This window comes from Crassostrea angulata, chromosome 9 (assembly GCF_025612915.1).
Source record: "Crassostrea angulata isolate pt1a10 chromosome 9, ASM2561291v2, whole genome shotgun sequence".
NCBI classification, from domain to species: Eukaryota; Metazoa; Mollusca; class Bivalvia; order Ostreida; family Ostreidae; genus Magallana; species Magallana angulata.
The window spans coordinates 12,147,283-12,175,259 of NC_069119.1; the positions used below are offsets into that span (position 1 = coordinate 12,147,283).

General features: G+C 33.9%; 4 protein-coding genes across 5 annotated transcripts in view; all 4 read left to right on the forward strand.

Annotated features, from left to right (window-relative positions):
- Positions 1-5,742, forward strand: part of LOC128162064 (uncharacterized) — a 6,229-nt gene extending 487 nt beyond the window's left edge. For both annotated transcript variants that reach the window (XM_052825251.1, XM_052825252.1), the window contains exons 2-3: positions 1,013-1,294; positions 2,592-5,742. In XM_052825251.1, coding sequence (XP_052681211.1) covers positions 1,019-1,294; positions 2,592-5,444 — 3,129 coding nt within the window. In that variant the 5' untranslated portion in view covers positions 1,013-1,018 and the 3' untranslated portion in view covers positions 5,445-5,742. The remainder of the gene's footprint in view (positions 1-1,012; positions 1,295-2,591) is intronic.
- A 2,417-nt stretch (positions 5,743-8,159) lies between these two features.
- On the forward strand, positions 8,160-11,737 carry LOC128163771 (uncharacterized). The gene is made up of 4 exons (XM_052827426.1): positions 8,160-8,368; positions 8,728-8,989; positions 9,545-9,841; positions 10,741-11,737. Exons 2-4 carry the CDS (start codon positions 8,729-8,731, stop codon positions 11,428-11,430), a joined length of 1,248 nt encoding a protein of 415 aa, XP_052683386.1. The 5' UTR covers positions 8,160-8,368; position 8,728; the 3' UTR covers positions 11,431-11,737.
- A 4,586-nt stretch (positions 11,738-16,323) lies between these two features.
- LOC128163695 (uncharacterized) lies at positions 16,324-18,769 on the forward strand. Its single transcript, XM_052827325.1, has 3 exons — positions 16,324-16,439; positions 17,180-17,453; positions 17,870-18,769. Exons 2-3 carry the CDS (start codon positions 17,181-17,183, stop codon positions 18,611-18,613), a joined length of 1,017 nt encoding a protein of 338 aa, XP_052683285.1. The 5' UTR covers positions 16,324-16,439; position 17,180; the 3' UTR covers positions 18,614-18,769.
- Positions 18,770-20,601: 1,832 nt separating this feature from the next.
- Positions 20,602-21,936, forward strand: LOC128164146 (uncharacterized). The gene has a single exon (XM_052827887.1). The coding sequence runs from the start codon at positions 20,611-20,613 to the stop codon at positions 21,154-21,156; it is 546 nt and encodes a 181-aa protein (XP_052683847.1). The 5' UTR covers positions 20,602-20,610; the 3' UTR covers positions 21,157-21,936.
- Positions 21,937-27,977: the final 6,041 nt, after the last annotated feature.

A 27,977-nucleotide genomic window follows, 5' to 3' on the forward strand; every position in this document is an offset into this window, starting at 1 on the left:
TAAACCATAATTCTAAAAAAAAAAAAATCAGCAACTCAAAAAAAAAAAATACTACCAATAAAAAATGCACCATTCCATGAATTGATCGGAATTCATTTTCACTTACATTTTGCATTAAAACTTGAATGTATTTGACGACATTTCTACTAATAATCTAAGGACTCTGCTTATCGATATCAAAATGCTACTGAGATGAAGCAAAAAAAAAGAAGTCCTGGTGTTTAGTAACCTAAATAGTTCATTATGATGGCAAAATACAAATTGGAATAGTTTCTCAAGTCTGCAGAAAATTACTTTATTGTGATACATGTAGATAGCATGTTGCATAAGAAATATATTAGTCATAAATGGATAAAACAATATATGATTTTCAAATATTTAATAAAATAAATATGAACAAAAGTTCAAGTCAGATTATGATCTGCTGTTTACAAGTCCAATACTTTAACAACTCAGCTGTGATGATGTTCAACCACAGAGATTGATGCAAACAATTTAACAAAACGCTTGAATTGCCATCGTGCGACGCGATTTAGTGAGATACCATAAAAGTAACGAAACGATACAAAATAGCATTTCTCTCCATTCAGTCATTCCATTCACTCACCAGATTTTTCCTGTACTATGCAAAAGACTGAATTTTGAACAGTAAATGTTTCTTCCAGTTTTGTCTTCTCATCGATATTTCTTATAGTTCAATGTAAATGTGAAGTTGTTCACCGCAATGATCTTGGTGGGACTATTTTGTTTTAAGCCATAAGGACATATATGTCTTATTTATTGAATTCCTCTTTCAGATCAAAATTAAAGTTGTGCCCCGCAATCGTTTTAGGGGAATATTTTTTCCATGTCCATCTTCTTAAAGTCATTAAGAACTAAAAGTATTTTTTCGAATTAATTCCTCTTTTAGATCAAAATGACTGTAAGGTTGTACGCTGTATTATTGTAGATAGTACATTGTGTTTGTAATCACAAGAAACTCAAACTCTTGTAAATCGAATTCTCTCCTTAGATCAACATGATTGTGAAGCTGTTCGCCGCACTATTGTTGGCGGGACATCTCTCCCTGTCCAGTTCGCAGGAAAGCTCACCACCCGCCGTTCCGCAATCCCTGGACAATTTTGGAGGCGATGTGTCCGATTTTAGTATTATGTACACAAAGAACCTGCAAGATGTGATGAGGAAGTTCAATATTCCTAGGGCGGAAATGGAGGAAATGCTTCGGACGTACGTGGCAGGCGGACAGCCTAAAATTACCAGAACTGTATTCAACCCAGACACAAAGCTTAACGAGGTGAGAATCAAATGAAGAGATAAAACAATGAGAGAGAGAGAGAGAGAGAGAGAGAGAGAGAGAGAGAGTCGTGAAATAAATATTAGCAGACTATTGATAATATGACGTAATTTCAAGATATGACATAATTATAGTCCACACTTAGATCAAACAAGTTCATCAGATAATTTTCTCGCATTATCAACTGTGTGAGATCGGTCTGTTCGGTGTGAGACAGCAGTGTGAGATTTTTCTGTCTTACACTGTGTATTACTACGCCGTTTTAAAACGTAAACAAACGTTGTCTGCTGTAGAGAAATGCAAAATGGTGGATTGAGATTATCCAATAAGTAATTGTTTTGCTTAATTAATTACAATTTATCATATTTTTAATTTTTAAAAAAACTGTCTTATGCTGTTATTTTTACTTGCACTATTTGAAGCACGCGGAGGGCTAAATCGAATTCAAAATCTTTTGAACGTCATAACAGAAAGTTGTCAAACATCATTTTTTACTGTAAATACTCGTGTGGGATAGTGAAATTCCACCTTGGGGCCAAGATTCACGCTCTAGGACTTGGCAGGGCATCGTCCTAGACCGTGAATCTTGTCCCCTCTGTGGAATTATACTATCCCACACTCGTAATAATGAATGATTCTATTAGTCTCGATTTAGTATAATAGTTTTACTTTCAAATATAAAGACTTTGTCACCTTCAATTTATTTTAAATAAATTTTTAACATTTCGGCAGTCTTTAAATAACAATAACCAAAACACAATCACGCACGATGATCAAAAAACGTGAGAAGAATTACCAAATTTTTTTGTATATGCATTTGATCATTTGATAAAAGAAAGAGACAACTTGTCTTTTATGGGAATTTGAGTGTGACATCATTATGATGATGATTATTTTGTGCAGTCCGTGATTTTTGTTAGGTCGATAAAAGTTTCGATCAATCGATAAAGCGATGCGCGTAGATTTCAGTCCTCTCAGTTTTTACTGACATGAATGGCAATTAACTTCCGTAAGAAATAGAAGTTTGGTATTTCAACTAGACCTTTAAAATCGTTGAGTTCAATTTTGTATTAATTAAAAACAATGTCTTTATTTAAGCATATACTTTTTGGCTGTCGTCAGCCCTTTAACACGCAAACGTTACCGCAAAATAATATTTTAGATTTTTGTTATCATAATTTAAATTATGTTTACTCATATATATTCATTATATCGTTAAGCCACGTTGATGCCGAAACATAGGAAGTTCAATTATCATGCACTGAGTAAATATGAATATTTAATTTTGTATTTCTAGACTATCACACTAGACTTCAAAAGTTTTGAGGAAGATTCTGCCGCTGGCATGCAGGCTATGGGAACATCTCAGGACAACGTTCCCGTCGTGTTCAGGCCAAACCAAAGGGCTGGTAGTTCTATAGTTCCATCGTCGATGCCAAATATTCCACAGGTTAGAAATACTGGGCTTCCATCTATTGACGATATACAACTAGCTGCTGTCGATGATTCCATGAACCCTTCACCGGACATGGACCTTACCGCCATGAGAGACAATGAGGCAAAGTTGATAGAGGATCTAAAATTGCTTCAGCGTCGTAGAGTTGCACTGCAGGAGAGTTATGCTCAAAAAGAGATAGATGAGGAAACATATCGACTCAGTATGGAGAACAATGAAGTTCAAATGCGTAACATGTATGTGGTTCTGCAGCAGATACAAAACGCAATAAGGGAGTTTTTAGGAATTCCACCCCAAGGCCCACCAGCATCAGCAAATGTTATGGGGGACAGTTTACTTGGGGCACAACAGTCACCCGGTTTAGTAGCAGACAACAGGCCAATTCTTTCCGAGAGAAACTTACTGGGAGACATACAAGACCGTCCATTGCCAATTCAACAGGTTGCTCCAGGGGGCGAAACTTTGTCGCCAGCTGAAGAACTTGCATTGATACAACAAGAGCTCGACAGAATGAGAACAAGGGATGCAGACATGCTAGATAGCTTAAATCGCTTTCGAATGCCACGAATCGATGATAACTTTGTCTCTGACACAACGAATGCTGCTTCAGCCAATTCTGTACGAAGAAATCCTGAAGGCGCCCTTGGTTTAATGGCTGATGACAATTTACCGTCCCCAGCACCCGTTCCAGCGGTGTCAGGATTTGGTCCTGCCGCTAGTTCTATACTCCCTCCAAGTGTACCAGGAACGGACTTGCCAAATAATAGAAGGAGAACCATTCCTACCAGTGAATCTGGCGTTCGTGAAAACATTAACGATCTCATGCAAGAGTACATCAGACTGAACCGAAAAGAGACCGATATTCTTAATATGCTTGGTGATTCCAACAGTCAACAACTAATAGGAACTTCAATGATACCACTTCAGAACAATAGACCCAACATTGCCATGCCACAGGCCAGACAAAACACGGTCAGAGAAAGGACGAGCCGAGCAAACAGTTTTCCTGATCCAAATAATGATGGCGTAAATACATTACCGACACTGCCCGAAAATTTGAGATTTAACACAATGGACGACAATAACAGGATTGAGAGAACTGAGCCAGTATTGCCCTCTTCCTCCTTAAACAATCGGCTTATCAACGATCTTCTCAGTCAATACAACGAGTTAAATCAAAGAGAAAGCGAAATACAGCGACTTTTAGATAGCCAGTTGGATCAAAATGCTATTGGTAGAAACGAACTTTTTGATCGTAACCAACCACAATCAAGAAAAGAATTTGAGCGCTCTATAGATTTAGATGAACCAAACCAAAACAATGGTCTAGTGGCAGTCGGTGGGGACCGTCCTCGGGATTTCCAAATGTTTCAGACAGACAACTTACCTGATCAAACTTTAAGAGTTAGCCCCGATGGATTGGGAGGGCCGCTTGATCAAGTTTTTACACAATCTGACACATCGCTTGATCAAAGTACAAGACCGGATACTAGACCATTTGACAGAATGCGGGATCGAACTTTAGGACCAGATACTAGACAACTTGACACAACACTTAATAGCAATTTAAGGCCAGATGATAGAATATTCAGCAGAACATTTGATCGGACTTTAAGACCAGCTACGAGAAGAATGAATAGAATGTTTGATCAACCATTAAGACCAGATGACAGCATGCTTGTTGACAGCGTAAGATTTGGTGGAAGATCAGTGGGTAGAATGTTCGATCGGTTCTCAAGACCAGATGATAGAAGGTTTAACAATTTATCTCCCTTTTCCACCGAAATGAACAGACCTTTATCCCGACCATTTGATATAAATGACATTTCATCTACCGATAGGTCGGGTCTCCTCCCAAACGATCGGGCTTTGGACAGATCAAGGATGTTATCCGGAGCATCAAATTTTGATAGGTCGGGTTTTCTTTCGAACGATCGGGCTTTGGACAGATCAAGGATGTTATCTGGTGAATCAAATTTTGACAGGTCGGGTCTTCTCTTAAATGATCAGGCTTTGGACAGATCAAGGATGTTATCCGGAGTATCAAATTTTGATAGGTCGGGTCTTCCTTCGAATGATCGGGTTTTGGACAGATCAAGGATGTTATCTGGTGAATCAAATTTTGACAGGCCGGGTCTCTTTTCGAATGATCGGGCTTTGGACGGATCAAGGATGTTATCTGGTTCAATAAATTTTGATAGGTCGGGTCGCCTTTCGAATGATCGGGCTTTTGACAGATCAACGATGTTACCTGGTGAATCAAATTTTGATGACATTACATTCAACAATATTCAGGATTCACGCTCAACTCCTCTAACAGGTTCTGCCGTTGGTCGACGTAACGATGAATCACTGGCCTCCTCACGAGATGATTCCACAAATAATAACCTTGTTTACAACGACGGCACGATTTCAATAGAAAGCGTTCGACCAGCTGGAACGTATGATGAAGGGGACCTTGCAACTCCACTAGAAAACGGACCAGTCTCTGAATTCCCAGTCAGTGGATTTTCCAGCAGAGCGTCTGGTTTGCTGACACCAAGTCTAGATTCCCTCTCGTTGAGGAACAGAATGGACCCACGGTTGGGAAGAAATAGCGTGTCTTCTTTTAGGAGGAGGTCATTATATCCATTTGTTGGGAACCGTATGCTGCAACAGGGTCGCCTAAGAAGGGCTAGACAGACTCTGTTTTGAAGACGTATTTTGGATTTGAAATTTTCGGCATGTTTAGTCGACGGCTTGACGTATAAAGAGCATATTTTTTGTCTTTAAACCTGTTAGCCTTATTTGATTTCAATGTGGGACTAAAGCATTTACGTTCGAGTTTATAATTTTGATACTTCTAAGTTGAAAGGAAATTTCTTGCAATATGCTGGAACTATTTTTTTTTTTACATTTCCTCTTTTATGAAATGTTTTGGAATTTACTCAAATCTAATAAATGACTTTCACATGTGTATTGTATTACTTTCAAATAAAAATTATCTAAACACGCTTGTATTATAATTTGTTAAGATAAAAATGAATGTGCATCAAGCTTCGAATTTATTTACTTCTATATAGTCATTTTTTATTGCAAAATCAAACAATAACTTATTTAAATGGAAGATTTGGTGAACTTTTAGCTTAAGTAAAGAAGTACCATCTTTTTATTACTGAAAGAGATTCAAAATATGATAACAGCATATGCATGCAGAATCCAAAGAAAATGGACTAGAACAAATATAAGACAAAAGAGCAGTTATATTTTTACCAATAAACGTACCAATGATTTTTGAACTCATTAAGGAGGTTGGATGGTCAAACTAAAGTATCTTATCATTAGTTTACATTTATTTAGATAAAAAATCCAACTTTAAGGTTATTGATTTGAAAATGCAAAAAACTGATGAATTTATAAATAGCAATTCTAAATTGCCAAAAAAAAAAACATCATTGTGATACTTTTCTACGCCCATGTTCCGCAGAAATTATATTCCTTGTTAGTTTCTAAACTTTAATAACTATGTTCATGCCATGTTATTTAAAAGTAAAGAAGAAAGAAAACTGCGATATTTTAATATCATTTCATTTTGATTTGATTAATATTTAATCAATTTTACCTTTGACAAGTCAAAAACCAGATGCATTTGAGACTCCTTCCTTCAAAAAAATTGAGTCAGTGAACAAATCATTTACATAGCGCTCCGCTTCAATCCTCGCATTAAAAATAATAACAGAAAATCTGTCCCTGTGTTTCAGTTCTGAAATATTTTAAACTACTATAAATAAGCCTCAAAATGATATACACAACCTTTTTCGTAGTCTTTGAATGCTGTCATATCTGAATTGTTTACCTATTGTTTCATATGTGGTAAGTACGACACTAATCCTGTACTGTCACTATGACGTCATAGTACCTTTGCTAGCACATTTCTTGAAACCAAACTGTCGTTTAAATGGACTCTCTTGAGATCGTTTGTGTTCGAATAAACATATGCAACAGCAAGATTATTGACTTTTATAGAAAGATACGTCAGGCATTTTTGATAAAAAAAACGTAAGGAAATCTAAAGTGTTGTTATTAATATAGATTTATCTACTTAGCCTTTTCGAGCTCTAGCTTGAATGTTCAATGTTTACCGCACTTTACTCTAAAGATCCTACAAATCAAACATAAAAACTGGCATTTTTAAAATGGCATAAAAAAGTAATCGATCAGGTTATAGATGTGAAAATATATATTCGTTATTAGGGGAAGTTCATCAATACATCATTTTATTTTCACTCGATAAAATTTGTATATAAAAAGTGTTAAAAGAAAAACCAAAAAACCGGAATGTAGCCATTGTTTATATGAATCAAGAAAGGTAACAAAATAATAATGCAGATATATATAAGATACATGTGACTATTCAAAAGCGAAGTCAATAGTTTTTATGCCAGGTTTACGTAGGAAAAGATAATTGTATGGTACACTGTACATGTAATAATGTGAATTAAAGTACATTATAATTAAAATACTTTCACCGGTTTAGAATTTTAAAATTTTACAATATTTATCCAAAAAATACGTTTCAAAATATTTTGAAAAGGTAAAAATTTTAATATCCCCGGCGGGATTCGAACACATGACGTGCAAATTCATAGTGTACCCTCCAACCTACTGCACTAGGCTGCTGAGTGACAGTTTTGGAGAAGAAACTAGTTATAAAATTACACGTGATATTACTGTCTATTTCGATAAATAGTACGTCACAGCATTGACGTGTTCTATACAATCTTAATATCCTGCATGAATCTCTATAGAAAGCATTTTATTGTTTAACTAATTTGTAAGCTGCAATTTGTTGAGAGAGAGAGAGAGAGAGAGAGAGACAGAGAGAGAGAGAGAGAGAGAGAGAGCTAATTTCAATGTGCATAAAATGAAAATTGAATGTAAAGCATATTTCCATATTACAGAGCAAAATTAGAGCAAAGAGTAAATAATAAATAGAAAAACAAACTTATTCTATCGTCGAAACGTATGCAAAATATATATGATAAAAAATCACGGGATTGTTTTACATAAACATGTGGATCTAAACATAGAAAACAAATTTTGGAGCGTTATATTTTTTGAGGTTTTTCAAATTTCATTGCATAACTGGCGTACCAGAAAACGTTAAAGTTTACAATAACCTAGACGCTCTGGAATAAATCATTCTAATCATTAATCAATTTCTTTGCAGCAGGTTTTAGTTTACTTTCCTGTTCAAGTCAAGTTCAAATTGTTGATTATTATTGATGATAAAATTAAGTATGCAGCATTTTGATCGATGGACGGTTTCATTCCATTGTGTTTTTTTTTTTTATATATAAACGGAAATTTGTTATCGTCCATTTAATAATAACACCTATAAAAGGGTAGGCATCCTTTTTATTGAGATTTCATTCAATTGTAATAGATAGAAACACAGTACTTCGATTAATTTATCTTTAAAAAAATTCTAGGGAAGCCATTTAAAACATTGTTTTTTTATGATGCGATTCGTTATGGATTGACGCATTTCAAGTGAACTGCCTAAATATATTTCATAGTTTTGAAAAAATCACTCTAAAAAGCCAGAGTATATTACGGAATTGTTATCATTTGTACACGTAAGTAGTTTTTCTTTTATCTTAATTGATAATTGATATTTAAATACATGAAGCTTGAAAATAAAAACTATTCAACTAGTTTTGAAAAATAATCATAAAGGGTTGCGGGTTTTTGGGGATTTTTTTGTTTTTGTTTTTTTTATTTTAAATAAACTTCAATAAGAAAATAATAAATGAATCACTGCCATTAACAAAGGTGAAAAATAGCATATTAAGAATTATATATTGTAGATATTAAACGTGCTTATCACAAAAACTATCCACAGAATAGACACTTTCAAATAAATAATCTGAAGATAATGGCTAATTCATTCCAAGAAATCCAAACAAATATTTAAAACTCAATGCGTTTATTTCAGAATGACTCGCTTGTTGCTTGTCTCTGCATTTTTCCTGGGATATGCGGCCATTTTTCGTGTGGCGGCAGATGTCGCCGCCGAACCCCCCACCACAGATAAACCACAGCTTCAGATTATCTACAACGACAAGCTAAGAGAAGCCATGAAGCGGTTTCAGATAACGGAAGCAGACATGAACGAAATGTTGACAAACTATATAGAGAGCGGAAAGGCGCCCACCATTACCAAAAGCATTCTCAACCCTGAAACTAATCTACAGGAGGTAAAAAATAAAACGAGATTGTAAAAAAATTGTTTAAGATGTGCTTGTTTTGTAAAAATTGAATACGCCATTTTTTTTCTCTTTCTTTACCTGAAATTTTAATGGGAATTGAAAAAAAAACTGAAAGAAGTTTTAACGTAAGATAGGTATAGATATTGAAAATCGCAACATTTTTTGTCCAGAAAACATTTTTTTTTAATTTTAAAAATGGTTAAAGTTTTCATTTTCTAAATAAGAATATTAACGAAGCTGGGTGGTTAACGGATTAACCTTCATATTATCCGTAAATTGTGTAATGTGATTCGTTTAGTAATAAACTTTCATTTGGTAAAGTAAAAACACATGTATTCAAGCTTTTGAAACTTGAAAATGTTCTTTCTCTAAGGAGAATGGATAGAGTCTTTGAATGTCCACAACTATCTAGAACTAAAAAAAAAAAATATTCACATGTCAGATATAGTTTATAAAAAAATCTCTATTGAAATATCAGACAACAACTACATTGGAATGATATTTCACATTTTGAATAAAATCCATTCTTTTTTAACACAACAGACCATAACACTCGACTTCCAAGGCTTCACAAAGGAATGGGATGCAGCCAAACAGTCATCTGCTAACAAACTGACGTCATCGGTTGCTAGTGACAACGCTCCTAAACTCGATTCCAGAGACGTTGACAGTCTCGAGGAACAGAAGCGCCATCTGATGAGAGGGATGCTGATTCTGGACGCCGAGAGTACCGACCTTACGGCGGACTTTGAATCCCGACGACTGACAGAATATGTGTATCGTCAGCGCATGCTCGAGAACAGACAGCTATACCGCACGCTGATGACACAACTAATAAAGGTAGCGTAGTACTGCTATTCAATTTTTTTTTATTTTAATCATTTTTAATAAGCAATATTTTTGTTTGCTTTTCTATTCTGGTGGCTCTCGCATCCCGATACATTGTTTCAGGGATTAATTAATTTTTTGTAATCGATAATGCCCAATGTTTTTCATGATTTATAATGGATTTTAATATTCTGAATATAAAGATGATACCCCCATCTCAATTTGAAAAAAAAACCTCATTTTCGTTAACTGTTCCCACTATAGTTTTACATGTAGTAGTTTAACTGTTATGGATCAAAATATATCACGGTAAAACTCGGTTATAGCGAAGTCAAAGGGACCAATGGATTTACTTCGTTATATCCGTAATATCCATATAACGAATTCGTAACTATAGCGAATTCATTATACACATGTTTTCTTTAACCAGACAACTGTTTGCTAATTGAGGCTTAGAGAGAAAATACATTCTTTTGATATCTTTAAAAATCAAATTGTAAAATGAAGAAATTATGCAAAAATAAATTCATTCAATTTATTATGTTAAATGCTAGTACAAACTTTTTTTAAAACTGTTAACAAATTCGTTATAAAAGTGTAAAATTTCGTTATAATTATTCACCTCTACGGGACTCAAAATCAGATCGCTATATTCGTAAATTCGTTATAACCGTATAATTTTGCAAAGATTTCTTAAAAATTGTACCGGGGACTCAAAAAAACTTCCCTATATCCGAAAATTTGCTATATCCGTGTTCGTACTAAATTAGTTTTACTGTACCAAGACTTATCTATTTATAAACATTATCAGCTTATTCACTAATCACTTTCATTTTCTTCTTAAAGTAAAGTTTTATCTTTGATAATCTCTAAAGTTTTAACCAACCATATCAACAACTATATTTCTTCAGGTTCAAGGCATTCTGGAGGATTACAGGTCAGCAAAGGGAACTGCCCGGGGAGCAGCCAGAAGAGATTCGTCTCGAGTTATAACCTCAAACCAAACAACAGCATCAGAAACGTCAGGGGACGAATCCACTGCGGCAGCGGCTCAGTCACAGCAAACACTCGAACAGAACTCGTTATCATCACAAGCTGATGTTGATAATGGAGAGCAGAGGCTAAAACAATTGGAGGAGCTTCGCAATCGAAACGCGCTGCTAAAACTTAGACTTCGTGAAGAGCAAGAAAAAGTGTCCTCATCTACCTCTGACATAAAACCCAGTGATATTAACTCTTTGAATGGCGTAAACGAACAACTACAGTTCAGCGATTCCATTTTAGGGTCTTTCCAAAATGGAGGTCCTAGCATCCCGCAAAGTAACAATCAAATTGCGCAGGGTCAAGATCCAGATATTCTGATACTTCCGATGGTGCCAGCACAGTTGGAGGAAGAGGAAGCAGTCGTAGAGGAACCTGTAGGTGGTATCTTGCGATCACAGCCTGTTCAATCTTTCACTGCTCGAAATCGGCTTCTAAGGGATTCATCCATGCTAACACCGAGCCAGACACAGCAGCGATTATTGCTCGAATATCGGCAACTTCAGGAAAGAAAGCGTAGAATCTACCAGATTTTTAGACAATATGGATTGGCTGTGTAAGAAAGCTTAGAAGAGTGATTTTTTTTTTTATTATAATGAACGGTGCTCAGATATTAATTTATCTCGTTTTAACGTTACTGGTGAAATTTTTGTTTATAAAATATTGATTCTGAAAGCAACAATGTTTGGAATGATGATGAAATATGTTCACATAGACTACATTTATGTAAATTCACCGGTGTAGAAAACAAAACTTGCGTCTTCTTTCATTTCCGTGTTGTTTTAATTAATCTCATTGGAAGCCATATTGAACTTATATATAGTTATTGTTAATTACGTGTATTTCCAATGATGAATTGTCTATGTATTTTATTTACAGTACATTGTACCTCACATTATCAATGCATGTAATTGTATAAACTTTTTTGAATATGTATTATTAATAAAGCTTTGTACATTTAAAATTCAAGTGCACGTTGAAGATCTCACGCCTGAAGAATCGCTGATTTTGCATACTACCGTGTACTATACTCTGTCCCGAGTTTCCACCACTTATCGCTTGATATTTCGATAACAATAGTGCTTTGTGCCCAAACTACGTTCATCCACAAATATGAAAAATGTCCAGATTATATGTTTTGAAACTTGGGACAGACTATAGCAGCCACAACACAAAGCATAAATCTCTAACTATTTCCCTCTGTGACAATTAAAATTTCAGTAATGAAGTCATCTTATTTGGCTTAACTTCCTTTTAATTATTAACACGTACGTGTGGATGGGTGTTGAGGGGGATTTCTGTTCTAAGTTTTGTTTTGGGATTTTTTCTTCAGTAATTTGAAGAATGTGGTGATACATTTTATCATTTTTTAGTAACTTAAAGGCAAATGCAATAATACAAGTATAAACACTTCATGAATCTGTCGAACTTCATTACACATGAACTGCAATTTGCACAAACTTAAAATACATTCCAAAACAGGATTTTTCTTTAGTAAACGTCATCTTAATATTGTTATATCCGATACATTTGATGACAAAAACATGTAATACTGAACAAAATTTGTTCAAGCAAAACATCTGGTAACTGTTGTTGTCATTCTCCATTGCTGCATTACCAGCAAATAGGTCGATTTGAAACGATTACATAAACTGGATGAAATATCCGGATCCCAAATTGCATGTAAACGAGTACAGTGGAGAAATTATGGTGCATGAGGAAAAAATGATGCCGGTCATTACCAGGATTACACTTTGTTAAATATAATAATTATCAATGATTCAACTATTTTTGTACTTTTATATAAAACCCTTTAAAATCAGAAGTTTTTGAGAGATAGAATGAATGTATATACAATTCGCATATCGCATTGTAATGAGGTGTCCGTTGCCTTTAAATGTTGGATAGGAAGAGCAAATTTCAGGTACTTGTGATGTCTTTTTTGAAACGATGTGAAATGATAATAAAAGCCAAATGTATAAATAGCATATTGAGTAACAAATTAAATATCATTTTTAAATTCAAATGAAACAGTAAATTACCAAGATTATTCACTCAAAAACAAATTATGTTATATTTAGAACAAACCTGTATGTTTTCCAAATTCTGAAAATCCAAAATCTTCAATCACCATTTGATCAAATTCGAACGAGTGCGGTGCTAATAAATTTTGACTTTGTGATGAATTTATCCGAATAAGTCATTAATCTGGATGTTTTGTTTGATTTAGGAACAAAAGTTTCAGGTGTAACAAAAACCCCCTGTATGAACAGAAGCTCTCGACATAATATGTACGATGATTGATGAGCAAATATATAAAAATTGAAATACATTTTTAATAGTTAAATTGCTTAATCAATCATAGACCAATGAAATAAGAGGCAAATAGGCATTAAAATTTCAACCTTTCCAATTCAAAGAACCGCCGAAGCTTTGATGTTACAGTCGCTTAAGTTGTTAAAATGATAAATCCGTCCATATGTAGGTTAAAGTTAAAGGTGTATTCTTTATAATATAAATAAGAAAACAAGTAGGAAATTATGAGTCATTTTAGCATTTTCATTTTTCATAAGAAAGAGCGTATGCGTGAATGCACAATTTATGAAAATCACATGGGAATAATACGTGTTCAATTATTCTAGTTTAATTATATTATACATGTACATGCAGTTGTTGGTGAATCTGACTTATCCAACGTAATAAAAATGTATAATAGTTAATATAATCGACTACAATACACGCTTAGATTATCACAATTTTATTTCTAAAGAATAAAAACTCTTACGTAAAGTGATGGAAATCTTCCTTTTGTGATTCGATGCAATTTCTGCTTTTTTATCCTATGAAGTTTCTGTTTAGTCAATAAGTTGTTTGTTTGTGTATACAATATGATGCCTAGTAAGATGCAAAGTTAATTCAAAATTTGCATTTCAACATCGTTTGATAATTTCGTACCGTATTTCAATAACAGAAATTAACAAAGAAAACTATGAAAAATCTTATTTTATTCAAAATAATTCAGCGAAACTAAACGGTTTTTTTTTAACTATTAAATTCTAAACTTAATTTCTTCTGATTGTTTATTTCCTGATTTCCTCGGGGTTTTTATCCTCACAAAACTCCCATTCCTTTGGGATTATCACTTCCATACATCAAAAGGTTCTATTTCATTAGATTTTTTTTTCTCTCGTACTCTTCGCTCAATCAACATGATGTAGAACCCTAATTATTCACAAACAAAAAAGGATAAGACGTTTCGAGAGAAACTTTTTTTTCTTTCTATCTCGGTCCGACAGACGGAACGCCTTGACATAGATTACCATCCATCATCTCTCCTACTGTGTGTCATTCGTACAATACCTTTGTCTCACCTGACAGGTGACCTGAAGATCTATTGATTTACCTTGTATGTTGTGCATTCAATTGTCATTTGTTTTGGTTAGATTTTTCACGTAGTGATTGTCTTAGTCATGGGAATAGTAGTTACAGATCTTGTAATATGAATCTACGATTCTCTCTCTCTCTCTCTCTCTCTCTCTCTCTCTCTCTCTCTCTCTCTCTCTCTCTCTCTCTCTCTCTCTCTCTCTCTCCTGTCAAACGTTAACTGAATAAGCATGAGTACCGCATTATGCATGAATTTACTATAGTAACATTCAGACCAAAATGTTTGACGAAATATAGAATATCTTAAACAAAATAATTATAATATCGACAATGCATAATTTCTAGTGTACGCATTGACATGCATAATACACGTAACTCTATTGCATCTCTCTCTCTCTCTCTCTCTCTCTCTCTCTCTCTCTCTCTCTCTCTCTCTCTCTCTTCTTCTTCTTCTTCTTCTTCTTCTTCTTCTTCGTGAAAAATAAACAAATCCATTATGTTATTCAAAACATTCTTCCTTACTGTTAGTGAATATTTGTTTGTGCAAACCATCAATAAATCAAGCAAACAACACATTTATTATTGGATTTAGTCGATTTAACTACATTACGGGTCATACTCTGCCTTTTTTTACAGTAGGTACATACCGACGTTTGCACTTGAATAAAAACAATTTATGTAACTAACTGCACAAATTGCACTAAAACCCCTTTTCTACAAACATGAAAATCGTTCACCAGATTCCAAATTTTAAATGTCGTATGTAGATATTGTTAAGGTTCGTGATTAATAGAGAACGCTGCCAATTTCTAAAGACGTAAATTGGAGAAAATTACATGTAAAGATAAACAGGTGCGCATGTTTCAATCGGTTTAAGGCAGAGGTTGATCACGTACATGTACTATTAATTGGAATTTCTACAAAGAAAGTTATATCATTGTCCCTACAACTCAAGTTTTCACTGCATCAGTTTGAATTTAAAAAAGAAAAAATTAAAAAAAATTATTCATTAATTATATACTCTTACATGTTCATACATGTTTGTAGAAGTATAAGTACAGGGGAATACCCCCCCCCCCCGTTTTATTTTTGCTCCTTTCGCACTCGATGTCAGCGGGCGAAGATAAGGCTGGGCGTAATTATCTAAATTATTTTTCTTTTATCATAACTTCAGGGCAAATTCAAGGCGGGGCGAAACTATTTGCAAGTGAAGAAGGGCAAAAATTACACGGGGCGAAAATATCCATGAGTACAGTATACTTGTAATGGAACAAGTCAAGAAAAAGGACACTTTACTATCTTCCTATGGTCAGTTTGTTAATCAAGTAACATCGGTATAAAGAAAAAAAAAAATCAAAAAAGATTATTGCATGTATGTTTTGTGTCATCGATGTTTCAGTATTTTATTGGAATACTCGAATTGCGCTTAGTCTACTTGACTTGTTCAGATATTTTAAAGCTTTCAATATTTTATCGGGCTACGTATTGTTAAGATTTGTCACAAAAGTGTGGACATCATCATATCATATAGTAGAATGATTTCATCCGTTCACCATCAACTTTACTGCAACATGTACACATGTCTGGGTACGTCTTAATTCCTATAGTCTATTCATCTAACACGATATTGATCTAATGTTAACATCATACAAGATTATGCTTCGAACACGATTTCGTCCTTTTTTAAGGAGGCTGGATGGTCATCAAATAGAGGTTGTTCCATCAGGTCTACCTAAAATTTTCTGATATGCATTGTTTACCCATAAACTGCAGATGTTTCATATAAAATACAGATAATATACAAATCATATACAATAACATGTACCGGTAAATGATTTTTGGTTAAACATTTGAATCCTTTTTGTCATTTACATTAACATTTCTAATGTCAAATTGTTTTGTACAGCCTTGGTGCAGGTATTTGATTAGCATCACAGTACTTTAGAATACCAATTGACATTTGTTGTTGTTGAATTTTTGTCTTTTTCTGTCATCCTCATTAAAATTTCTGAAGTTAGAGCGGTTTGTAGGAGTGTAAAGATTTTGAAATTTGATTAACATTACCTCGGGATAGCAACAGAAACAATTAACGATTGATGAACAGTAATTGATTATCGGGAACGGAGTAGATATATTGATCCTGCAGGAACAAAATAGCGCATGTACATAGAAAGGTTTCCATCAGGTAAATGTCCTTTTTCCTTTTCATTTATGCACATATTTATTATGAATACATCTTTCACATGAAGTTTTTTTCTTCTTTTGATGTCTTTTGAGTAACATATGATCAAATGCCTTATTTCCTTTTTTACGATTTACACACCAATGGTTTCGTTTATTTTCAAAATTTTAAATTCCAAAAAGGACTTTTAACTTAATTTACACACCAATGGTTTCGTTTATTTTCAAAATTCAAAATTCCAAAAAGGACTTTTAACTTGAAAATGAACAAGATTCGTATTCACGGAAAAAACAAAGATGGAGGTAATTCTTTTAACTTTGAATTTCCATTGCCTAACTGGGTTTTTTTACGGTTGACAATGTTAATGTACATGTACTTAACCCCTTAAGTTTTGTTTATTTTTAACATTCAAAATTCCAAAAGGACTTTTTACTAGGGAAAATGAACAAAATTCTTATGAGCGGAAAAAAAAACAACGATTGATGTACTTCTTTCAACTTTGAATTCCCACAGCCTATTTGTTTTCTTATTTTTTATTATTGATGTATTAGGCTTTATATAAAATTAACCATTTATTTATGTATCTAGGTAAGCCTATAATTTCCTTTGGGTGTAAATGAATCGTTGTGGAAATTTCAAGGTCTCTCCTATATTTTCTTCTAGCAATGTATAAATAGGTTTTAAGTTTGAGCGAACTTTAAACAAAGAGGAGTTTGAAACTATATTTTTATTTCTATTACCAGAATGGCTGCCATTTTGTTGCCTCTTCTAACCACATGCTTGTGGGGCCTTGCTTTCTCCCAGGATTTGGACCCAGTTCCAACCCCAACCAGCCCGACGTCAAAACAGACCAGCCACGGGGATGTCCAGATCCTTTATACGGACGAGTTCATGAAGGTCATCGAGAAATATGGCATCACTGATGACGACATCATGTTCGTCACCAATAAGTTCAAAGAGGGCAAACCTCCAACTCTGACCAAAACTATCAAAAATGTGGAAACGGGGGATGAACAGGTAATTATATTAAGTAATGTGAAATAATATACTTTTTTATCAAAACCTTATCGACTAAAAATCATAAACAAAAATAGTTATCAAAAGATCTAAGATGTGTTTTGTTCCACAGTGTCCCATTGTGTGTAGATATAAAATTATTAAAGTTCACACATTACATGGCAGATTACGGTACTTTCCTCCCGCCTTATGCTTGCGATATGATGTTTTAAAGACTTGTGTCAAGCTTGTAACTCTCCCTAACATATTTGTAGTTAGTTACAGAGTTGCAACTTACTGCTTCGAATTAATTCCGTTTTCAATAGTTATCTTTAAGGCAGTCGAGCAAAATGGGACGAAAATTCACGAGAGCGAGAAATTATATGCATACAGTATTTTTATCATATCTACTGCATTTGCTTATCCTTCTCTTGCAGACTATTGAAGTCAATCTCGAAAATTTTATCGCCGGTGGCCACGTTACAGACTTGTCGCCAATCTTAGACTCGCCGGGAGAATCCGATGACAACAACACCGAAACTAAAATCGTCAAAGACCCGCCCTCTCCGACAAGAGAAGAAATTGTAGCGGCCCTCAAGGTCCGTGAAAGTGAACTTTTGATTAAACTAGAAAAAAATCGTCAGGAGTACGAACAGATAGCGCAAGCTTTAATGGAGGTCCGAAGGGACCTCGCACTTAATACTCCGGATGAGTACGATATTTTTTCAGAAGAACCAGCCGGCACTGATACAGGTGACAGAGGTAGTACATTTATACAATCTCCAAGAGAAGTGATCTTGAATGAAGACCAAAACCCGCCTGAGGTACCCCCACCCAGTCCAATAGAGATCCAACAAGCAATGAGGCGGGCTCTGATTCGTGACGCCGTCAGAAGATATTTCTTACGACGTCGTTCAGCAGCATTGGCCAGGGAGTTCATTATCCAGCCCCCAAGGGTGACTCGATTCATACCCGTTCGCCGACTAACGCGGCCGTTCCGGGTTCGAATCTACACGCGTCAAATTATGCCGACCACGCTACCTATTGTTGTCGATCGGCGTAACCCTGAAATCGACACCAGACCTTTTGAGCCCATCCCAAGAGTCACCAGCGTTGCAGTGGAAGATCCAGAAGATGACATGAATGAACCTATTGAACCAACTCCAATAGCGATCGTATGATCTAATGGTCGATCATACGTGTATGCACTGATTATAAACGTGAATTTCTGTATGATGTGTTCAAATATGTTCTTTTAAAATAATGCTTGATGATTAAGCGTAGCTGCGCTCATAAGATATCATAAACTTGATGTATGAATAGATTATTACATTGTTGAGTTTTATTTCTTTACATTTTTAAGCGAAAGCAATTACTAGTAATACATTATATATTTACTTCCACCGAGTATGATTCTCTCTATTTCTTACGGGAACTTATAGTTAATTCATAGGTCTAGAAAAACAGCAAAACTGAAATTTACACACACCTTTAAGTTAATCGATTGGTCGTAACTTACTGCGACCTAAGAAAAATCACGGACTGCACGGAATAATCATGATGCCACACACAAATTCCCATTGGAGATGATTTTGCTGTTTTTAGCAAACTTATTGATGTACATTTGATTTAACAGCAATTAAGTTGATTTTAATTTTTACAATCAATTTGTTAAAAGAACGATGTAAATTAAAACAATAAAATGCTTTCTTCGATGATTCATACGGGTTGAGAAGGCGGCGATCATTGCAGAAAAAAATACATAACCTGCTAAAACGATAAGAAACATATTTTAACATTTTAGCTATGGATGTCACAATACAATATATCAAGAGGGATTGGTGATTTCGGCAATTTTCACGCTTTATTAGTATCTTTAAAAAGAAAGAGCTCTGTATGCCTGTTAAGCAAAATACTTAAATTTCAAAGCTAACCCTAAACAATGATAGTTTCCAGCTAAAGACATCATATGTAAGAAAGTAAGGAATATCTGATGGTTAATTCAGCCTTTTTTAGTTTAAATCCGGTGCCCTGTATACTAAGTTAAACTTCATAAGTGCGTTTCAAGTTTAGTAAACATGCAAATTGTCAGCGGACAGCCAAAGATAGACAACCACACAAGAGCTAGTCTTGTTGTCACCAACTTTTTTTGCATCATCTAACTGGCGTCTTAGGGGGGCTGGATGGCTGTGGTCATTTTTTAGACATTATTTATCTCCTTGAAAAAGAAGAGCTCGATATTTCAATAGATTCATACATGTAGAAACATGTTAAAATTTTTAAGTTAAGAATTTGGCCAATAGATTCATACATGTAGAAACATGTTAATATTTTCAAGATAAGAATTTTGGCATTTTTTTTCTTTACACAGTACGAGTTTATAGCTAAACAAACCATTTTTTAAAATTTAAGGCAGACCTTATGCTTAATCTTTAGATTTCCGAGACTCTTTTTATAAATTCCTGAAAAAAAAGGTACAAAAAAATAAGGTCTAACTTGTGGATGCATGAAAAATTAGGTAAGAGAAGTTGGTGAAGATAGTGCCTGATTATATGTCTCTTCATACAGATTCACTGTTATCTAGGCCGAGAGGCAATCGGGACCTCTTGAGTCGCCCAGCAGAAAAACGACCTTTAAAAATATTTTACGAAAGCACCCGATACTATTTCAATAAAACTTAAATATACCAATCAGTTAAACTTAAAAGCTAAACGTCTAAAGTTCATAGATATTGCATTTGAATACAATTTGGTAAAATACTGATTGACAATGAAATTACCTAATCTATATAAGGGTTCAGTGACCTAGCGATTGTTGAGATCAAATGATTTCCGGTCAATTTAACTCAATATGTTTTCCTTGAAAAAAATCTAAAAGACTACTTCACAATCAATTATTTGTACAAAGATTATTTGTTTAAAGAAAAAACAAATTGTCTATATATTAACCGAATTTTTTTTCTTGAACGCTTAGATGGTGGCATTTAAAACGAAAAAGGTAAGAACTTCAGAAGCAAAATATAAATCTATTTTAAGTGAATGAAGTAAACGTATCATTTTCTAAAGTATGCGGTTTAAAAGTAGATATGGTTATCATAATTTCCACTTATCTATCAAATTCCCTCTGTGTAAAATGGCATTTTTTATTTTCTTTGATGTTATTAAAACAGAAAATTACAATGAAAAACAATCTGTTTGTATTCATTGTTTTGGGATTCGTGCGTAACAACGAGACCGCTGACATCACAACAACTACGCCACAGATATCAAGTCCGAATTTGCTCCGCTCTATATCAACTCCATTCGGAAGTTCTCTTGACCGACCCAACCAAGACAGAAATACGAAACTAGTGGGGAAGCTATCTGAAATGATCAACAGACTTCAAAGATGGGCGAATGACATATCCAGGCATCCTAAGCAGAAAATCAAATCGAGAGGAAATGAGAACCAACGATTCTTATGTTTTGGGCATGAAGTATTTTGCAAAGAGCTGGTGTATATAAACAATGCTGAAAATTACTGGGAAGATTATGTAGAAAACATGGAAGAGACTAAGGATCCGAGCGAGACCTATCTCCCAGTAGGATTCTTGAACCCTCTCCTCGTTCAACAGTCGGAGAAAATGTATGAGAACCTGAACAAGAACTTGAATAAAGACAAGAGTTATCGCGCTTCCCTCTCTCGGAATAATGTACAGAAAACGATGGCGGATCGTGTGTTTTAGAATGCTTTCGGAAGTTTGTACGTAATTTATATAGTGGTCAACAAATTAGTCGTTAGAGCTACCTTAGTTTTTTTAATCATTTTTTTTTTACTATAAACTGTTATTTAGTAAAGAAAAGTGTCATATATTTTAACTTTAAAATTTGAATATGTTCCAATATCGTCATACAGAATTTTTCTTCTGGAGATTATGGTCTTAAAATGGCATTGACCATCCAGCTGTCTTTTAAAAACACAAAAAAAAATATTTATATTAAAATGTTTTTTTTTCATTCCTCGCCATTTTTGGAGAAGATACATGTAGATGTATTACAATGTACAATTTGTCATGTATTTATGTGAAAATAAATGTCATTTAAATGTAGTTACAATAATGGCTGCTTACAGATGTACATGTACAAGACACCCTGATATAAGAAAATCACTCCTGCACACAGTCCTCACTTTCATTATATAACAATATTTGACCTGAAAATATATTTAATATTTTTTTGGAGAGATACATTGTTTAAGCCCTTACAAATTTCTCAGTCATGACGTGTAATTCTGTAGCGGATGCTTGAAGCTATTGCACTACTAATTTTTGAAAGTTTAATAGATCTACAGCAAAAGAAATTAGAATATTTTGCAAATAGCTAGTTTTTTTTATTAATTCTATTTATTCTTTCAAAAGCTCCTAATAATAGGGATGTGTTACATACCTTCTTAACTTTGTGTTTAAAAAATGGTGAGAGTATTAAGATTTTAATGTTGATAAACAGATTTCATATTGCAAGCGTGATAACTCTGTTACGATCTTTTCCAGAAAAAAGCTGAATCATTTGAATGTGTTTAAATTCACTGTGATTTGATGATTTTCTCTCAGAATTCCCACCCGGGAAGAGAAATTAGTTGGAGTATTTATGTGCGGATATTGAGCGGAACACCTGGAAATACAAATTAAACTTATTAAAATTCACTGTAAAATTAATTTTAGAAATAGGGCTCGGATCCCCTTTCCCTTTCAAACAAAAAAAAAATTATTAGTGCATGCAGATCGGAAGAAAGTGTAGTCGCGAGAAGGTTCATTATCAAATGCTTCAGATGTAGATACTTATTTTTAAATTTAAACAACTGTGGCTGTTTTAAAGATTTTAAAAGAACCTCATCGGGGATATAATGAGAGGGATTGGAGATTTATCACACACTGTTTCAGTTTAATATTGATTGATTTACGCATGAATGAAAATTTCAGCGCCTGCGCCTGTGATGATACTGTGTATCGATTTTGTACTCTACAGTCCAATAAATTCAAATGACGTATAATTTAAGGAATAAGGAATCATTCCTTGAGTATAAAAAGGTGATAATTTCGGCCGGGGTATAATCAAATCTATTCGTAAATCTATCATAGAGCCCTTCGGACTTTATTGGATTTGATCACGCCCCAACCAAAATGTTCACCTGATAATACTCAAAGACTGATACTGATTCCTTATTCCTTAAATAAGACAATATATTACATCCGATGACTCTAAGCATATACATCTATTGACATCCAAATGCTAAAAATACAATTCAACATTTCGCGTGTTGCAAATAATTGTAAGAGAGAGAGAGAGAGAGAGAGAGAGAGAGAGAGAGAGAGAGAGAGAGAGAGAGAGAGAGAGAGAGAGAGAGAGAGAATTGTGACCATTTCTTAATCAAAATTCTGAAATATGTTGATACTGAGGTATTCTGCAATGCTTTCATGTTTCGTGCTTATTTGGATAGAGCAATTTTTGGGGTATAAACCTAAAGAAAGTCAGGTTTAGAATGCTGAAAAATATTAGCATACTCTTGCAAACGCTCGAGATATAAGTGCATGTGGTATCAGTACTTTAAAATTCAAACTAGTTTCTATCGTGATTCTTACATACATTTACAGCTCCGCCAAAGAGAGAGAGAGAGAGAGAGAGAGAGAGAGAGAGAGAGAGAGACAGAGACAGAGGGAGAGAGAGAGAGAACTGGAAAACACATGAAAATAGAGCAACAATTATATTATTGTCTTTTTTCAGAACAAATAAATTGGAACTTGATTAACGTTTAAAGTTAAAAATACTAGCGCAGTGTTTGAAATGGGTCATTTTCCCTTTTGTAATTGAATAAAAAAAACCTGAGAAATATTGAGACCACAAGCATTTTGGAGGATTTTTTAAAATGTGCTTTTAATTCAGTTTCATATATTGCTAATTTGCTTCTAAATTTGAATTTAACTTAATTAAGATGATAGTGATCTTTTATCAATAAAATATTATTCATTTGGTGATATACAATAGTTCTTAAAATAGTTTTATGTTATTTATATATATGAAACAATTTTTACACCATCGTTGAAACTAAACAAAGTCATGGCCGTTTCGTTAAAAAAAAGTTGTGATATTGGATATATCTTAAACACGCGATTTCATTGAAATGGAACACTTTACACTGCTCTGCAGCTAACTGCTATTTCATTGCACGGTATTAATTATCATGTTTCCGTAAATAATTAATAAATGCAAACATTCAACCGTTTCATGTTCTAAATTCATTTGACCCTTTTGTGATGCATGGATCTGAGCACTGAAATATGATTTTAAAAACACAATGCCCCACACACATGACTTTGTGACGAAATGAGTATCGAGGTGGGGATCATGTACTTGACTTATTAAATATGGAAGGAACTTTTAGATGGCATGAGACACATTGAGATATTTAATTGAGAAATCAAATAATTTATATGTAGTAATTTTTAAAGAAGTCGGTAATTTAGCAGCGAGTTGGTATTGTTTTTTCTTTCTTTAATTTTTGAATTGAAGAATCTCTAAAAGTTTAATGATTGTGAATCAGTTTGTTAAAACAATTTAAAAATGTTTAATCCGTAAATCTGATTATTGCGTATAAACAATAGTTAAAATAAAAAAGCCCCCCCCCCCCCCTCCTGTATTAATAGCTTTATATCCTCTTGTTCTTTGGCTATTAACCTAGGACATTGACAGAGAGAAAAGACGCCTCATAATCGTATGCTTTGTTCGAGGTACAAATGTAAGCCCATGGTATACATGTACATGAAGTTTTAACTTCATGCTTGTTGGACAAAATGTGAGCTAACTGCATTCATGCAACGTAATAATTTGGTTTAATCGTTTATCAAATGCTCATAATTATTTGGGCATCGAGAAAAAAATAATATATATTGAGAGAGAGAGACAGAGAGAGAGAGAGAGAGAGAGACAGAGAGAGAGAAGCTTGATTTAAAAAATGTAATCATTTAAATTTGCTGGATTTATCTTGAAGAAATAACAAGTTGAAGAATGGAAGTATTAATAGAAAAAATATACATTGTTAAAGTGTTGCATGCATGCACGTACATGTGTATGTGTCAACCGATGAACAAATAAATCTAATTCTTGATCAGCCCACTCTCCTCGTAATCGTTAAATTAGAATAAGAACATCAATTTATAACCATATAATACAGCACCGAGCTAAATGAATTAACCCTCCCCTTCCCTTTGAAAATTTCTAGATCCGCACATATAGTCGTCTCTCCCCAGGTCGGAGGTGGGGGTGGGGGGGGGTATCTAAAAAACATTATATTAATTACTAACCAATATATAATTGTCTCTCTTTCAGGAAAAAAATGAACTTGATTAACGTTTAAAGTTAAAAATATTAGCGCAGTGTACAATGTAGATTATAAAAGGATCATTGGCGTTTTTGTAAATTGATTAAAAAAAACCTGAGACCTGAGACCACTAGCCATTTGGAGGATTTTTTTAAAATGTGGTTTTTTTAGGTTTCATATACCGTTAATTTGCTTCTAATTTTGAATTCAACTTAATTAAGAAGATAATGTTCTTTTATTGATAAAATATAATTGGTGATATACGATAGTTATGAAAATAGTTTTATTTTATTGATATCTGAAACAATTATTACACTATCGTTGAAATTAAATAAAAATTTTAGTCATTATACCATAAAAAAAAACCCAAAAAAACAAAAACAAGTTGAGATATTAGATATCATTATATATTAACGCACGATTTCATCAAAATGGAACAATTTTCACGCTGTTATATGCATCTAACTGCTATTTCAAGGCACGGTATAATTATGTTTCTGTAAATAGTGAATAAATGCAAATGTTCAAACGTTTGGCCATCTTGTGATGCATGGATCTGAACACTGAAATATGACTATCCTATTAACATGACTATGTGGGGAAATAAATATGAAGGTGTCCTGTATTTGACTTATTAAATGGTGAAGGATTAATTAATTGAAACAATTTTTTCCTGCACTTTACGGCTTTAAGATCTAGTAAATAGAGAGGTTTAGCAAACCAACGTGTATGCGTACGTGTAGAAAGGAAAATATGTGCATTACGTCATCAGTTTTTGTAATGACGAAATTCTACACGTATGAACATGAATGAACATACGTGTAGATTTCAAAATACACGTTAGGTCGAACTTGTAGCATATATTTACTTGTTGACTATTAATATGAACAAGTGTATTTATTTTTGTAAAGCTTTAATATTTAATGCGACGACTGATATCAAGAAACATAGATTTTCACTAAACTTTATTGTGTTGTAAAGTTTTTATTATACTGATCGATTCTTGCCAAACATGCAATGACTCTTAAGTATCTGTTATTATAAAGTCATACATATATGATTACTTTAAACGATGGTGTTTATAACACTTGCGACCTTCAGTTTTCGACTGTGATTATTAATATTCAGATTAAAAGGAAGGAACATAAAAATTAGATTTAAAACATTTACAAGTACAAATACACATTTTAAATGCTAAACAAGAAAAGTAATACATGTGATCTGGTACGTGTAGTTCTAACTTGTAACCTACACGTACAAGTACACGTACACGTTGGTCTGCTAAACCTCTCTTATGATTCCAGGCTCCACCGTCACCAACAATTTCAAATCCCTCAACTCATTCCTCAACTCAAATCCTGTAAAGAAAAATGCAAAAACTTGAGGTCAAACCTCAGATTTGAGGGTGAGTATTGACTTGAGGAAAATTTGTGACGACGGAGCCAGTGTCTTTTTGGTGCTAGAACCATTATGACGTCATAATTGATATGATGAAAGTAATCCCGGTACCTATATTCAATTCGACATCATTCTCAGAGGAGGTCAAGAGCTTGTTTATGTGTTTTTGAGAGACTGTAGGCATTCTAGATATATTTCATTAGTCAAAAATGGACAAAATTCCGAGATTTGTTACTTTGACCCTTCATATTTCATTGAAAATGGTTGTCTAAAACATGATTTTTCGTTGTTTGTTTACCAAAAATTTAAGCCCCGGTACACCCTATGAAACAAAAATGTTGTTATGAAGCATCGTTAAAAGAATTTATATCTTGAATTTCATAAACCTGTAGGCACTTTTTATTTACTAGATATTGACCTTAAAGGAATTATGTAGAAAATTAAACAAGCCTGTTTAATACCGTTTTTGGAGAGACTGTAGGCATTCTAGATATATTTTAATAGTAAAATATGGAGGAGAAAAAAAATATACTTATTTCCTTAATTATTCATAGAAAATGTCATTTTTAAACATGACTTTTCATTTTGTTTACTAACGTTTTAAGCCCCAATACATCCTGCTAAACAAATTCTGAATTTCTGATTTCTGAAATACCACCAATAACATCTAAATTTGCTGAAAGGATTTATCTTGAAGAAATAACGAGTTTAAGAATGGAATTATTAATAGAAAAAATAAACATTGTATAAGTGTTGCATGCATGCGTGCATGCACGTACATGTGTATGTGTCAACCGATGAACAAATTAATCAAATCTACCTAACTTGAAAGTTGATCAGCCTACTCTTCTCGTAATCGTTAAATTAAAATTAGAGCATCAACTTATAACCTTATAATACAGCATTAACCCTCCCCCTCCCTCTGAAAATTTCAGGGTCCGCATTTATACTCCTCGCTCCACAGATCAAGGGGGGGGGGGGGGGTATACGTAGTATGCAAATACAAACGTTTTAGGCATATGCATGTACCTATATTTTTTGTATGGTCTCGTCATCTGATAGTGTCGTTTTGAGAGGACAAAAAATTATTGGAGATTTAAAACATCCCCTTGGAATTCTAAACCAAACGGGATTACAAGTGAAAGTTCATCTTAAAGAGATAATGAGTGGTAAGGGGAAAGGTATGAATGGACACTTACACAGGTGTTACATGCCATTCAGTGAAAGGTCAATCCCTTCTTAGACCCCCCGAGGAGCTGACCTTTCCTGAAGCGATCGTCAAGTAACAAACAGACAGGATGTATATTTACTTATAGCGAGAATTTTTCTTTTAACGTTTACATGCTTTTGTCAGAACGATGTAAATCTATTTCAATATTAAAAAAAATGAAATTTGGAACTTTAAATTTGGGACCTTGGAATTTCATGATTACATGTATCTCGTAAGGCTAAAACAAATTTCAGAAATTACAAAATCAAAAAAAAAATTCTAACATCCGAGAACTTTGATTCAAGAGGTTAGTATAAGTTATACTTCTAGTATAACTTATAATTGCACTTGTGAATGCTCGGTACATATAGGCGAAGGTATATAACCCAATGCTCAATTAATGGTGAAAAATTCTCATGATTTATTTAGATTTTAAAATCTGATTTATGTATTTCGTGTATTTCTTCTTCTTCTTTTTTTTGGGGGGGGGGGGGTGGGGGTTAAGGGTTATTTTGTATGGGTTGACTGGTCAATATTCTTATACTGCTTTCTGCGGGAAGTCACCGCAAAAGAGTTCATACGTA

Coding starts and splice junctions, on each gene's coding strand:
- LOC128163695 (XM_052827325.1), top strand. CDS start 17,181: ATGGCTGCCATTTTGTTGCCTCTTCTAACCACATGCTTGTGGGGCCTT. Junction 17,454..17,869: donor TGGAAACGGGGGATGAACAG/GTAATTATATTA, acceptor CTTCTCTTGCAG/ACTATTGAAGTCAATCTCGA.
- LOC128164146 (XM_052827887.1), top strand. CDS start 20,611: ATGAAAAACAATCTGTTTGTATTCATTGTTTTGGGATTCGTGCGTAAC.
- LOC128163771 (XM_052827426.1), top strand. CDS start 8,729: ATGACTCGCTTGTTGCTTGTCTCTGCATTTTTCCTGGGATATGCGGCC. Junction 8,990..9,544: donor CTGAAACTAATCTACAGGAG/GTAAAAAATAAA, acceptor TTAACACAACAG/ACCATAACACTCGACTTCCA. Junction 9,842..10,740: donor TGATGACACAACTAATAAAG/GTAGCGTAGTAC, acceptor ATATTTCTTCAG/GTTCAAGGCATTCTGGAGGA.